The sequence below is a fragment of the Augochlora pura genome, chromosome 7 (assembly GCF_028453695.1).
Source record: "Augochlora pura isolate Apur16 chromosome 7, APUR_v2.2.1, whole genome shotgun sequence".
NCBI classification, from domain to species: Eukaryota; Metazoa; Arthropoda; class Insecta; order Hymenoptera; family Halictidae; genus Augochlora; species Augochlora pura.
The window spans coordinates 13,357,512-13,372,558 of record NC_135778.1 but is presented as its reverse complement, the minus strand read 5'-3'; the positions used below and the strand labels follow the sequence as shown (position 1 = coordinate 13,372,558).

General features: G+C 41.5%; 1 protein-coding gene across 1 annotated transcript in view; it reads right to left on the bottom strand.

Moving 5' to 3' along the window:
- Window positions 1–15,047, bottom strand: part of Ets65a (DNA-binding protein D-ETS-3) — an 87,750-nt gene that overhangs the window by 26,760 nt on the left and 45,943 nt on the right. Inside the window, exon 3 of the mRNA XM_078184700.1 lies at window positions 8,184–8,243. Within this exon, the coding sequence (XP_078040826.1) occupies window positions 8,184–8,243 (60 nt within the window). The remainder of the gene's footprint in view (window positions 1–8,183; window positions 8,244–15,047) is intronic.

Genomic DNA, 15,047 nt, shown 5'->3' with positions numbered 1-15,047 from the left:
GGTAAATAAACATCATTCATTGGATAGTTCGCGAATGTTGCTTGACCCTCGATGAAATCATCAGAGATTTTTTTTACTCATTGCGACGATGAAATTATATGACATCACTATAATTTTTTCTCTTTTCTGTAGGGTAGCTCTGAAGTATGTCGAACTTCGGAGACTTACTCACCTGGTCGCAAAAAATAAATAAATGGGACATAAAGATCGCAAGATGAAAGTATCGACATTTATGATGCGGTATCTTCTTGGAAAACGTTGAACGATAAAGATTTATTAGAAAGATGAAAAGGAGGGTTGTAAATTCTGAAAAATAAAAATATTGCCTTCCACATTGCCTTCCAAACGGCTAACCACGGAGAATCGGGTCACAAGAAAGAAAATAAAGAATCCACCGCACGTAGCAGTAAAAGAATTCTACGATTCACGCGAAAAGGAAAAGAATGTCGAAAGGTATCGCGAATAAATTATCAAAAAGATTCTGACTTTGCTGAAAAATAAAATGCGTTCCCTGCACGACGACTACAAGCAATCACAGAGAAATTGCGAAATCTAGCAAAAACGTAAACCGTGCCGCGACCATATCGGAACTAATACCATAACAGCGAGTTGCTTATCGACCCGCCGAAACCCATGAACTCAAATAATTACATTTTCGCCTGCTTGTCTCGCATGAGGATAACGGCGCGCCGAATAAGAAATAATTTCCGACCCGATCCGCGAATGCATAAAAAATGCATATAGCGAATTGCAATTAATTTTCCGGAGCGTAGCAACTGTGTTTCGCCGGGCGGTTTCTCGCGGGCTCACGTGGTTCGTGCTCGAGGCAATATGCCTTTGTTCGTCAGATAAGAAACAGCTGTAGCAAATCCCGTTTGTAACGACGTGTTACGCGGAGGAAAATTAATCGTTTCCTAATTATCGTATAGCGTGAATGCGACATACACACACACACATGTACACGGCCCGAGAGCCGGGCCCCGCGCGGCCCGAGGAAAAAGGATTCTTGTCGCGGCTGGAATCTTAACGCGCTGAGGATTTCCTTCGGCACGGAATCGCGAAAACGCTTCGATACGGCCGTGGCAATGCTTATCAGGCTCGGTTCAATTAAGTACCGACACGAAACTCCTTCCTTTAAGCTTCGAGATCCCCGTGTATCGCGTAAATCACCGCTCACCTTGGCGCACCGGCCGCTTTCATTTGTCTGTCTCAACACTTCGCCCATCGGAAGTTATTTAATAAAATGCAAAACACGGTAGTCTCCTGCTGTAATCGTGCTTCGCCTTTCTTATTATCACGCTATCGCAACGTTACGCTCTTCTGTTTTCCGTAGGTCGGCCGATATAGTCCGCACAATCCCGAGAAGCGCGCGCGCGAGCAGTCACGTTGGACGATTAGGAACGCCCATCATCTCTCGTCGTGCCACGTTGCGCCATTTCATTGGCTGTCGCAGACGATTGAGCTGGGTGAGTGCTCAGGAAGTGCTACGATTAGTTTTTACTTTGCTTATTTTCATATTTTGCTTATGTTTGCGGTGGAAAGTGGTAAGACAAATTTGACACCTGTTATTGTAAATCTTTATATTACTATTATATTTACTTTATATTTATTTATTCCAAATATGAACTTGGATCACGAATTCCTTGATATTATTCGGCCAACTGTTATCTTTATTTACGGCTTAGAAGATAATCAGTAAAAGTCCACTTTTCTTTGAAAATGATTTACGCAATGCAAACACATCTTTATAATAGGATCTTTCGGTTGATATATCAATATAGTCGACGTCTTTAAAAATAAACTAAAATGAATGACTAAACAATATTTTTCACAGCGAATTGTTCTTTATAAAAAAGACATTGAAAGTTTTCGTTTACTACTCTTCTGATTAAGTTCATTTTGTATGTAATATTACATCAATAATTGTGTTTTTTATTATTAAATCTTTGCATTCGTAGCTGTTTTAAGTTCAAAACTAATGTATTTCTTTTAAACGTGTACTGTTTTTATTTAAATCGAAACTACTTTAAATCTAAACCAATATAATAATGTAAAAGTTACTTTAAAGAATGAAATACGACTTTTTGTGGTATTTTTAAGGACTAATTTGCAAAATCTTTATTTATCTCAATTTTATTATATCAAATTAATGACTGATTGGTCTTTGAGGCGTTCACAAAGCCGACAACATTTCAAAGGAGCCATAAATTCGAACTACCCCTAATTCCCAGCATCTTTCAGTGATCCGAGCAGTCCCCAATGAGTTCTCAATAGAATAACCGTGCAGCCAGAGAAGGGAGATAGTTCAGCGACTCGTCCGTGGCCTATCGACCCCCGTTTTCAACGGATTCTGCCCAGTGGCCAGGAAAAGCGACTCTAAGACAACTGGTAGAACAATAAAAGTATTCCTCCTCTTCCTTCTTTTCACGTCTGACCGCGGGTCCGCCTCGCGTGACTTCCTGACCCGAGTCGACCGACCCTCAATCCCTGCTCCTCTCTCTCTCTCTCTCTCTCACTCTCAGGGTGTCTGAGGGCGACCCTAACTTGCCTATGATAATTACGTGCTCTGGCACGGCGCGTGCCTTGGCAGTTTGCTCACGCGTCCCGATCACGTATATGCCGTGACTATCATACACCTCGACACTGTAGGTAACGACCACCCCTCCTACCTTCCGCCTTCAACCCCCCGCCGCTTACCACCCCCGTCAAGGATTTCTAGGGTAAAATGGCCGTTTGAACGAAAAATGCATACAATCGCAGGGCCCCCCGGTTACCGTGATTCACCGGTGAATAGGAATCAAGAACGATTCCAGGAGTTAGGGGGGCAAACAGCATAACATTGTCGCTGCTCACGATTAGCATCTTTATTCCCCCATTTGCGATCTTTGAATACCAAATTCTTAGCTTTTCTTTAAAATGTGGTCGGGCATCGAGATTAACCCTCTTTACCGCACTGCGATCGTAATTGTCTCGTAAAAGAAAACGAAATGTTTGTTGCGTACCTATGTTTACAGTATTCCTGGATTACCGTCAAATTTATTGTCCACTTCTTCCTAGATTTCGATAACAGAACAATTCAACTTTTGTCTTAATTTAGAAACAAAGACTAACATTCATATTTATCAGATTATTTGCAAGAGCCGTCGGTTGCGAAAGAAGCGACCGTTGCTCCCTCGACTTGCAAATCGTTTGCATCTAGCAGTGAAATTATTAGGAGCACGGTGTAATCGGTTCGCCCAGTGCGCCAGATCCATCAGAGCACCCCGCCGTTGAAATCGATGACCTCGTCGCCGCTAGTGCAAGGTTATGCATAGTAAAAGAAAAATGTTGGACGACCGGTCGAGTATTATATATAGGGTGCCCTCTTGCCGTGCCTGTGCACTGAAAACAAAAGTGCGACGGGGAACGGCGGGGACAAAAAATGTGTTCCACCTTTCTCGTTCCACTCAAGTTTTTACGGCATCGCGTGAACAGAGACGAGAACAAAGCACTCGAGATCGCGGTTCGGGGATGGTTGGAGTACGCCCGGCACGATCCTGCCCGAAACTTGTGGCAGGTTTCGGTCGGCGAACACGCGAACAACATTAATGGTCGTGCTCGAATTACCGAGCACCAGATACATCCCGAACGCGTTAATTCATAGCCGAGCCGAACATCGGTTTGTCATTGTCCCCGCGGGTGACAGTAATGCCGGCGTATCGAGAGAGGGATTGGTCTCGCCTCGTTCATTTGCTCGGCACTGTGAATTCGGTCTTGTTGAGAAGAATCCGGCCTCCCGGAACAACACAAATGATGTCTTGCCATAATCCAAACAACGAAATTCGAATTCGTTCATTATTATAATAAACCGCTATAGGCTTTGTTTCAGATATCGTTCTTAACCCTTTACACTCGAAACCATTAAACTGTAAATCTGAAATCATTTTTTTAGCTAATAGTACTTTGATTCTATGTAACGAAGTGCACTTTTATGCATACGAAATAGAATTCTAGTCACTCGTACAGTTTCACTATTTAACAATTTTTTTAAATCTATTGTTGGTATAAAAATTATCTCGGGACGCGAGAGAACAATTTTAGTGGTGCCACGGAGTCACCGCTCGACTGTAAAGGGTTAATACTATTGTATTTCTACCGCGATGTTTTGCTTACCTGTACCTAGGTGTCCTTTGACACCTCTGCGTTTAATTGCAAATAATAATTGCCAGATCTATAGGAATTTCAAATTGTCAGTGAAATATAAATAATTTAAGCAATATATTAATTGATGCATATTTATTAGAATCCCATTTATATTATGCAAAAATGGGTTATATTATGGCTATATATTATGGTTGTAAATGACATATTATTAGAATCCCATTTATATTATGCGAATATACGAGTGAGAAAAACGTCGTCAATTTTATATTTTGGATTTACTTTGTTGGCATGAATTGTATTCTGTTTTCCAATTCGCGTTTCGCGACACCCCACGATTCGATCGTTCCATCGACTCCGATCACGGATGATATTCAAGGCAATTACTGGACCGTCACTAGTCACAGGTACGAGAGAATTAATTCGGTGGTCCAGGCATGGTTGGAGCAGTTTGTAATTTCAATTTCACGGCGCGGGAGAGCCGCAAAGCGCCTCGGGGGACAACACGCGTCGCGCGCCCCTTCCCTGTAACTTCATGAACTTCGTGACGGCGACCGGTTCCCTTTTATGTCATCCCACAAACTGTAAACTAACAATAAGTTAGAGGCAACGCGGCTTAGCCGAGATCAAATGCTACGTGTTCGAATTTACACTGACAGCGGGGCTGCGATATAACGGGGTAATCATTTTCCTCGAACTACATTTGCAACACGTTTCGATTTGATAATTAACTATATAAAATAAAAATTAACTCTCTACAGCTCACTAAAGCCACGTGCTGATTTATCAAAGTTTTTAATTTCATTCGATTTTTAAACACAGTGCCGTATCTTTTTCTGTTGCTTCTTTTTTTGTAATCAAAGAGTTTATAGCGGAGTCAACGCAATTTTTAAATTTTACTTCATATATTACAGTAAATTAACATTTTTCTTATACTTATTAGTTTCAAGTTACATCGATTATGTTGTACTCGTATAAAAATATCGAATTATATAGGGTTAGAAAAGGCAACGGGTAATACATGCATATACAGGTAAAACATCATATAGAGCAGTGTATAAAATAAAAATTTAAGTAGTACTATTCCTTTATTATATAATTTTATATTTTTCTTGCGAAGTCATAAGTCATTCTGCATAGCAATGTGACAATTTACTAAAATATTATGTCCACTTCAATTAAATATGTATATCGACTGTTGAACGAAAAAAAATTGATTATACTTAAAATACAAATACATGCTACAATAGTATATGCTACAATAGATAGCAGAAAAATATTGATGATAATGCAGACATTGTATTGACTTTACTATAGGCATCGGATGCTCGTTTTCATTGTAACGTTAGCTAGCGTAAATCCCAGCAAAAATGTTTTGTAATATTCCATCCCGGAAATTTAATTCGAAAACACTCGAACGCGTATGCGTGAACAGTACCACCAGTTCCCTCTTTGATAGTCGATCCGTGGCGATTGTAATCTAACGAGGCATCGAAACCGCAAGCCGTTTACATGAAACTACCCCCGGGGCGGGGCTGTGATCTCTGCGAAATGATTGTGTCGGTACGTGTTAACCTTCTCTATGGGGATGGCACCCGGCGTAATACCGTCGCTTAATAAATACTTGCATCAAAAGAAAACAGCGGTAACACAATATTCGTTCGCAAACTCAATCACGATCGCTTCCCCGCCGTACAAATAATTTCTCTCGACCGTATCGGTCGATGCGTTCGTTTCTACGATCTTGAAAAATGCAAAGTGTTTCAATGATATTTGTTGCTGTGAAACTGTTCGTGTTTTGTCTATGGTGATTCATAGATCCATGGGAACTTATTCGGTCCCACGATGACCGAATTCTCTGTCATCAGAAGATGCTTTCTATCTAAAACAGTTCAATCTAGGGCGATCCATGTGCAATCTTATTTGTCGTAATCGGTGAGGTTTCTATCTAGCACAGTGTTTAAGTAAAACGTTCTATTATTCGAATATTTATATCCTTCTGTATTAGGTTTAATTCTAATGGTTGGGCTAATATTGCTAAGTTACGATAGCACCATATTTATTGAATCTCTGATGTCTGAATTATTTACTGTCAAAAGATGTTTTATGTCCTCAATAGTTCAATCTGAGAGAATTCATATGCAGCATATTTATTGCAGAAGGTAATATCATTTAGCAATGTATCTAAATAATTGTTCTATTATTCCAGCGTTCATATTCCCTCGATTAATTCGGATAACGATGGATCTACTGTATTTCTGGATAAAAATGAGTAAGAGTAATGGAGAAACTAAATTATTAACATGTTTCCACATGGAGACTAAAAAATAATATGAAGACTATCCTTAAAACATAATAAAAAATCAAAGGACCCTCATGTTAACCTTAAAAGATCTCCAACCTAATAAAGTTAGAGAAAACAGTTAACCATTTCGATTTTAACCATCGCAATACATCACAGCAAATGCAAGCTCTCAACTAGCACTATATGTTTCATTCAACTCAGTATTGACTATGAAACAGGTAACCGCCGTATACTAAACAGGATCAAAGCACCGTCGATTGAAAAAACACGGCTTCTGGTATTTTGCCCCGTAGTAATCGTCTCGAAATCGCTTTTCATTCCCAGGCAATTAATCGGTCGATAGAGTTCCGTCAGCGCGGAGTGGCGAGGAGGAGGAGGAGGAGGAGGGGGGGCGTTGGTCGCGACGGTTCGTAGTCGGATCTTGGAGCGATCGGAATCAGTCCCAGGGCGACGAATCGGAGCGTTAATTCGCCCTTTGCTAGGCGATCCATGGCGGCGCCTGGCTGTAACCTGGCCAGGGCGACGGATCGAGGCCAGAAGCCGTTTATAACAACCTGCCCGCGGGCTGGCAGGCCTCTCTGATCTCTCCGCGAGATGATTGTGCGAGCGTCCGCGTCCTCTCCGCGCGCGTTCTCTCCGCAGGGTGGGGCCGCGGCTGTTCCGTGTTGCCGCGCGGCCAAGCGTCTCTACACAGCCCCCGGGGCTTGCTCTGCCGACGACAAAGGGGCCGCGGTTCAACGCGCCACAAAGCGCCGGGACGCCCACCCACACACCTTCGCGCACATACACGCGACAGTCCACCCCCTGCTCGGGCGCGCGCGCGCACACACACGCGCGTACCACCGACGTAGAGAGGATACACACAAAGAGGGCCGGGTCCCATTCGAGCGAGCCCCGGAGTCGCGGCGCGTGAACTTGCACCCAACGACGCCCACGCCGCCACCCTTTAGCCCTTCGGGTTACATGTGGCGAATCGAGAACGACCTAGGAAAATCCGACGACCAGAACCCGTTCAATTTTTTCGTGTTAGCTAGCCGACCAACGATAAAGCGACCCGGGATCGATTGGGGTCTGTTTTTCGCCGGCAGGGAACCACTGCGCCCACGAAAGTCAGGGATTCTTCAGATTTTTCTAAAAACTCGTGATTCAGGATTTTTAAGGTCACTGATATTGTCTGAAGCCAAACATTTTTAATTCATTGTGACGGCCTCGATAGATGACATACAGCTGCCTATAAAGCGATTTATATCCTTTTCTTAAGATAAACCTTCAGTTAGGACGATTGGTCTTAACCAACAATATATTAATTACTAGAACTTTATAGTAGCGAGGATTTTGATAAAATTCACGATGAAAATTATGAAGATGACTTGCCTATATTTGAAGGTTTGGATAACGTTACATTAGATTCAGAAGAAATATAGGTAATTATATCTTTAATTTTCATTTCATTTTCTTAATATTTTAATTTAATTTTTTGCGCAGTCTATGCGATTTTGCGCAAAGAAGGTCGTAGGAGGTTACAACTAATGAAAAGATGACAATATTTAAAAGATGCTGTCACATTGTTCTCACACTATCGGAACCATTAAGAGAGATAACAAACTTTAATTTTACTTTAGTTTTTTGTAATTGATATAGACAATTTTCATTTTGCATAAAAATCCACAATCTAGCTATTACCGTTTTTCAGCGGTAGCATAGTTTTTATTAGACAACAAAAGATATTGAAACTTACCCTGTCCAGGAGCCGGCGACGTGGCGTGGCTCCAGCCTCCTTTGTACGAACTGCTGGCATCTGTAATTAAATCCGAAAAAACTGATAAATAATTACCATTTGTTTGCTTCCACGATGTATTAAAAAATCAAACTGTATTGTACCATGTAGCGTAATATTACTTATATTAACACTTAACAAGATTCTGCACAGTTCCTTTATGTTAGTACCACCAAAAGTCGAACAATTCTCTATATTGTCTTTTAAACAATTAATTCAATCGTAATTTCAATCAATATAATTTTGTACAACCAATGCTCAACTGTTGAAATAGGTTCACCTTAATTTACAAAATATTCTTCTTTCAGTTTTCAGACTTTTATCATTTCCTCTAACATAAAACATCCAAGTAATTCGGTGCAGCATCGTTCAAAACTTTAGAATCATAAATTGCTAGAAATAAGAATATGTAAGGCATCAGAACATATTAATATGTAACTACGAAGAAGTATATTTGTAAAAACCAGCCAACAGTTAACTCCTTTTGAAAATGTTTCCGACAGTAGAAAATTAGTCACGCAATGTCAATTTTCCGAGAATAAGCAGTATCTCCTAAACTTTACAGCACATATCAAAGAAAGGAACGATGCCGGACGTTTATTTGTAATAAATACAGGTCCGTCGTTCGTTTAAAAAGTTCCATGGTGTTTTTCGGCGGGCCCGGTCAGTTATCGTTTAAATCTACATAAACTACTCGTTCAATCGACTATACTACATGGAAGTTGGAAACCACCATTGATCGGCCTGGCGAAGCGGACGAAGTACGAAGCACGTGTTGTACTTCGCGATCCTTGGACAGAGATTACATGTCTACTCCTTTCGTTCTTTGCCTTACCGTTTTTTAGGTCACGTTATTAGAAGACGTATATACCGTCTGCAATTGCAAGTTAATCAGTTCTGGGAATCGCGAGTGGTCATAAAATATATCAGATCGGCCGGTCGGTTGAAAAACAATCCTCCGGGAAAATCTTTACGACACCTTAATGACACCGGGCCTGCGTGATGTGGCTTCGAATTATGATTTAGACGGAACCAGCCGTACGGTGTTGGTTAAACTTTTTCCCTGGGAAATATGTCCTCACTTTGCTTCTTGCTTCGATCTCTTCCCACGACTTCGATACTTCATGACTCGGGCCCATTATACAAGTTACGACACCGGAGCTTGTATCAAAGTTTCCACTGATACGCGATCACCTGGGAATTTGATGACTTTATAATACAGCACGTTGAAAAAAAATAGAATTTCCAACTTCATTCGCTAAACGTGTCAAGAAACAATCGCTTAGATTTTTGAATAAATTGGTTTAGTGCAAGTTATTATAGAAATCTTTTTACCTAAGATCACAAATGTTTCCATGTATCAAAGTTTTGACTGATACGCGATCACCTGGGAATTTGATGAAGTTATAATGCGCGCGAATCTACGGCACGCTGAAAAAGATTGAGTTCCTAACTTCATTCGATATATGTATCAAGAAACAATCGCTTAGATTTAATGAATTGAATAAATTCATTTAGTGTGAATTAGAAATCCTTTTACCTAAGATGGCAAATGTTTCCATAATTGAAAGATTCTTAATTTATTAATAGCAACGTCAAGATTGTGAGAAATTCTGTCACAATTATTTTGTGTCGATTGTTGCTTACTGCTATAAAATGGATTTAACTTGTTTGTTTTCTGATCAATGGTTAATCGAGATCCCACAGTATACAAAGATGAACAAGACAGTGTGATTGACAGGGATGGACTCAGATAGACGTGTTTGTCCCTAACCTTCTACAAATTGTTTATACAAATCGACCCCTACAATTTAGTCATTATTCAGTTAAAGAAGATGCACGTCTAGACAGTGTCCTCTATTTATCATCAAATACTCCAATGATATGTCTGTTTATCATTCATTTGTTAGACGCTTAGATGAGTCAACTCGTCCTCCATGTGAACTATCTTTCCATCGTCTTGTATCTTCTTGTATTTCTTCAAATTAAATATTCACCGCTGCAATGCTATTCTATTTCGCTAGCTTCTGTTCAATAACTCTAGAAAAATTCATTGAAATATTTTCAGCTGTGCAGTTCGAAGTCCCAAACTCGAACTGTTCTAAAAGAGGTTAAAGAGAACTAATATTTCCAATAACGTTCCACTAAGATCAATGTACAGACTATTTCCTTTTAAATCATACGACATTCTAAACAACCGACGACAATAATTTTTTCACGATACACGAGATTGACCCCTTGCACTATAATAACGTGTCAGACTCGTGATAAAGACTTCACGTAAGATTTACTAAATATTAATATTATTAATTCCTTCTAAAATGAAATCAAATGTAATTCTTCTATTATCGACGTATAGAAACGAAAGTTAATAACAACAGTACAAGAACCAATAACCGTCCGGTCCTATTAGGGTAATTATTAAGGACGTGCTATATAAGTAAGTACTAATATAAGTAAGTGCTAGTCAACGCATCGTGAAAGGAATCGTAGTGCAAGGATTTAAAGATTGTTACGGAAAATTATTCTGCGCGAGACAACAAGTCACGTTTCGCGGTAAACGGTCTGTTCCCCGGCGCGCGACGGTTAATTATGTAACAGGACCGCGCACCGCATAGTTAAACAACCAGCAACAAGTATTGTTTATGTTTCCACGGGCTCGGACAATAAAATCGGCGAGTTTCGATATCCGCGACGGCACCGCGCGGCTACGTTGGGCGGTGTCTCCGCAGCCGCCGGTCTGTTTGCAGACAGATATATTTTCATTTGGCAGTTATTGGCACGAGGGTTGGCCCTGCTGTGTACATACGTGCAGCAGTACGTCATGCTGCCGCAGAAACTCTCCGTCTTTCTGTGCAAACAACGGCTTAGGTGCGCGGAACGAGTCGACCTTTTCGTCTTGGCCCCTTCATTTGATCTCGATGCCCCGGAGTCCATTAATGGGAGCCTCGAATTTCACGTTCCCCGTGCTCACTCGCGGTACACGCATTATCTACTTTCCTCGATTTCCGGGTCTCCGGCGAAAATCAGTGTCAAAGTTCACTGACAAAAGGGCGTGGAATCCGCTCGATCAATGTCTCAGAATAAAACTCTAATAGACGATGATTTTATTCGGAAAGCTATGATTTTTTTTTATTAAACCCTTGCGCTACGACTTTTTTCAGAACTGCATTGATTGGCACTCTTTTGTCATTAATAATTTACTTGACGAAAGAGGAGAATTTTTGTTTCTTGATTGTATGAATTTTCATGGAAAATTTGCAGCATGCTTATACGCTTAACTATATCTCAATTCAAACTAAAGCTATTGTAAAGAGTATATCTAAAAACTATAGCAAGATCGAATCATAGTGTTTGTTCAAGAGACGAACAATGACGTTTCACATCCCAGAACTGCGCGTTCAACAAAGAATTTTGTGGATTTTTTATTGAATTTATTTAATAGTAGTGGCATTCCAATGCTAACTATCATATTTGCATGTTCTTCTGTTTACTATTAAATTATTACGTAGTTAAATAGCCTCCTGAGCTTTGAAGGGTTCTTTGCGATAAGAATGATTATCCATAAAGCATTCGGGTTGAATATTTGTGCGAATTATGCGATGTCTCATAAAAGCCAATTAATCAAATTATTGTAGTATGTTTTTAGTGGAAAACGGGGTGTATATTTGAAGGTAACGCCATAGTGACATATCTGTTCCTGAGAATCATAGTCAGAGTCCAGAACTGTTAAAACGTAATTGAGAAATATAATGCATCTCCCCAAGTTTAATTAATATGCACATTGAATACTATTAAAACCAAAACTATTTAATCTGTGATGAGAATCTGGTAGTTTAACACGTTGACGACGTCTTAACCCACCGATGGGTCATACGTGTCAGACCCGTGGGCTGCGTACATTTGTTTATTTTGCTTGCATTTCACAAAATAGATACTACAAAATAGGTTTATGTTATTTTATCCGAACATTATAAACAGATATTCAATAGTAAAAACATAGAAATTCAATATTATAAACTTAACATAATTATTTAATTTTTGTAAATTTCGGACGCCGACTCACAGAGAAAATCGTGAATATCGGTGCCGGCGTCAACGTGTTAAACACCGTATTTTTGGTTTCAAACGAGCGATTTCCAATGATTTTAAAAATACTAGCTTTAACTTTGAACCTATGAAATAGAATTTTATAACCTTTTAATGAACCTCAATTCGTTAACTTTGCTCCAAAGGAATGTCTGCTGAATAATATATGACAACTGTCTACAGTAAACAGGTGCAAGAAGCTTCTACAGTTGCAGTAGACTTTATATTTCGTTAAATGTTATGAAAACTGTAAAACTTTCAGCCAACAATGATCTTTGAGAAAAGAATCAATGCGTGCTGATTTACACGTATCGGAAGATCTGTTAAATGTCGCTAAGTTCGCTAGACAAGCAACGCCTGCGATCAAACATAAACAAACTCTTCGCATGAATAAAACAATTTTCATTGGACAACTAACTCTAGCAAGCTCTGAAACAAGATTTTCACCGCGTCAAGCACACAGAGATTCGTTCAATCAAAGTCTCTCCACAAGATAAAGAACGTCGATATAGTGGCAACTCCACAGTGCCAAAACCCTATAGGCAACCAGAAGTCAAGTAAGACAAGAACCATCTCCAATACAGCGAAGTTGCAAAGAAAGGAAACAGGCTGCACAAGCGAGTCCTCTTTCGTCGGACCTGGTACATCTTTCTCACCAACAGGAACCAAAGCCCGATACCCTTCGTCTACACCTTGCAGAGCTTCTCCACAGACAGTGGCCCTAACCCTCAACTCTTAATTGGAACAATGCCCAAGCAGGTTTCACCGAGTTCACTTGATCCACCCACTGGAAAACCGCAGAACTGGACAACTGGATAACGTAGCCGATCCGAGGCAGAGAGCTGTCCGAGAGACACCGGTGGTTTCGGTGCGACGAAAGAACAATAGTGTACACTATGCCGCACGGATTATTAAAACGTACCGGCGAACAGCATGGATAGATTGGTGAACGCCGTGGTCCTCGGCAGTTCCGCGGCGGTGGTCCCGCTGCTCTTGAGGTCGAGCATCGCGTGGAATGTTCCCGCGTGCCAGCGGCCGCTGGTTAGCCGGCAGCCTACACGGGACAGTGTCTCCTGGTCAGCCTGGTCGCTGTTGGTCGCACTGTGAACGAGGTCCGTATCGTTGGTAGTCCGGCGGACGACGGGAACGACCAGGTCATATCAGCCCCGTGGTGGTTCGTGCCTTCTTACGATCGCGAACGTAACGGAAGCGGAACAAACGTAGCGGATTCCTGGACGATGATCTTGTCACGGTGGATCGCGTTCGATAGGATTAGACCTTTTGATCGACGATTAGACGTGGCCGGTGCCGCGATAAGGCAGCCGATCATCTTGCCGACCCGCTCTGAGTGACACTGGCGGTCCGCCACCGTGGATTCTCGTCCCCCGGGGGTTGTTACCGGAACACCGACACCCTGCGAACCGCCCTCCCTGTGCCCAATCCCGTCATCCATGGTCGCTCGGTGGCCACCATCCAGGGGGTTGGTTCGATCCCGGCCAGCCATAGGCGGAGCCTAAACGACGCTGGTTCACCACCCCCGCGTGGTAGGGCGGACGAACGCCTGCGCTCTCACCGGGTCAAGGAGAGCAACCAGACGACTACGGAGTCGATGAGACCGAGAGAGGCCCTCCAGGGATGGATACCCTACACGCGCCAACGGCAGGTTGCTAGGTGGCTGGCCACCGACCTACCGGACCTACTGCACTTACCGACCGGCGTTGTCGACGACGTAGTTTGCCCCGGTAACGACGTGCCACCGGTTCCCTTCCGGAACAAACCCTCTGTGGTAACGGCGCCCATTTAGAGAGAATGGTCAGGGAATTTCGGCTCTAACGGGCCAAGGTGTTTCCATTATTCTTCGGGACCGGCCGACTCCTACGCGGAACGCTGCTTATCTTTCTTTTTTCGTTTTCTCGGAAACGAATGGGGTTCTACTGTCAGCGGCTCTAGGGTTTGATTATTTCTGCTACTCTTGTATCCAGTCTTGTCGGATACCAAGGGTGAAGTGTTACCATTATTCCTACCGCTTGGCAATTTGGCTGTGCTGGGGTAGTAAGGTATCGTCTTTCGTTTTTGGTATCTTCGAGGTTCAAGGTGATCGCCAAAGACTTCCGGCACCCGTTTTGAAATTATGGTTGGGCAATCTTTGCTATCTGAAGTCTATTATCTCTGAAGTCTTAATGATATTCCAAACTTTTAACTTAAATATGTGGTAGTCATTTGTTTATTAACGTGAACATGTTTTGGGCATGACGATAAAAATTCTGGTCATTCTTCGAGGATGTTCGTTTCATAAAATTCATGATCGTTTAGCAAGATTCGTTGGGGGATTTCAGCTGTCCTGGACTAAGGTGTGCCTATTGTTCTTCAAGCCCGCAGGGCGTCACGATGAAACGTATTTCTCTATCGTCTTTTCCAAATCTCTTAGTTTCCTCTTCCTCTTTTAATGAAATGGGGCTAATGAACAAACGGCTTACCTATTTCTATAAAGTTTCGATCAAACGGCACCCATCAAAAAGAAATTATCAGGAGATATTGGATACAATAGATCCTATAGCCCCTATTACTATTTCCCAATTTTAATTTCCTTTAATTATTTAAAAAAGTGCCAACACTTCTCAAAATTAGTATACAAACAATATATATTTACAAAATTAACTTTTGCATACTTCAGTGTGTTCTTCGAGCCACACATAAAAATTTCTATATCGTTGGTTCTTTGTTACCGTAAAGAAC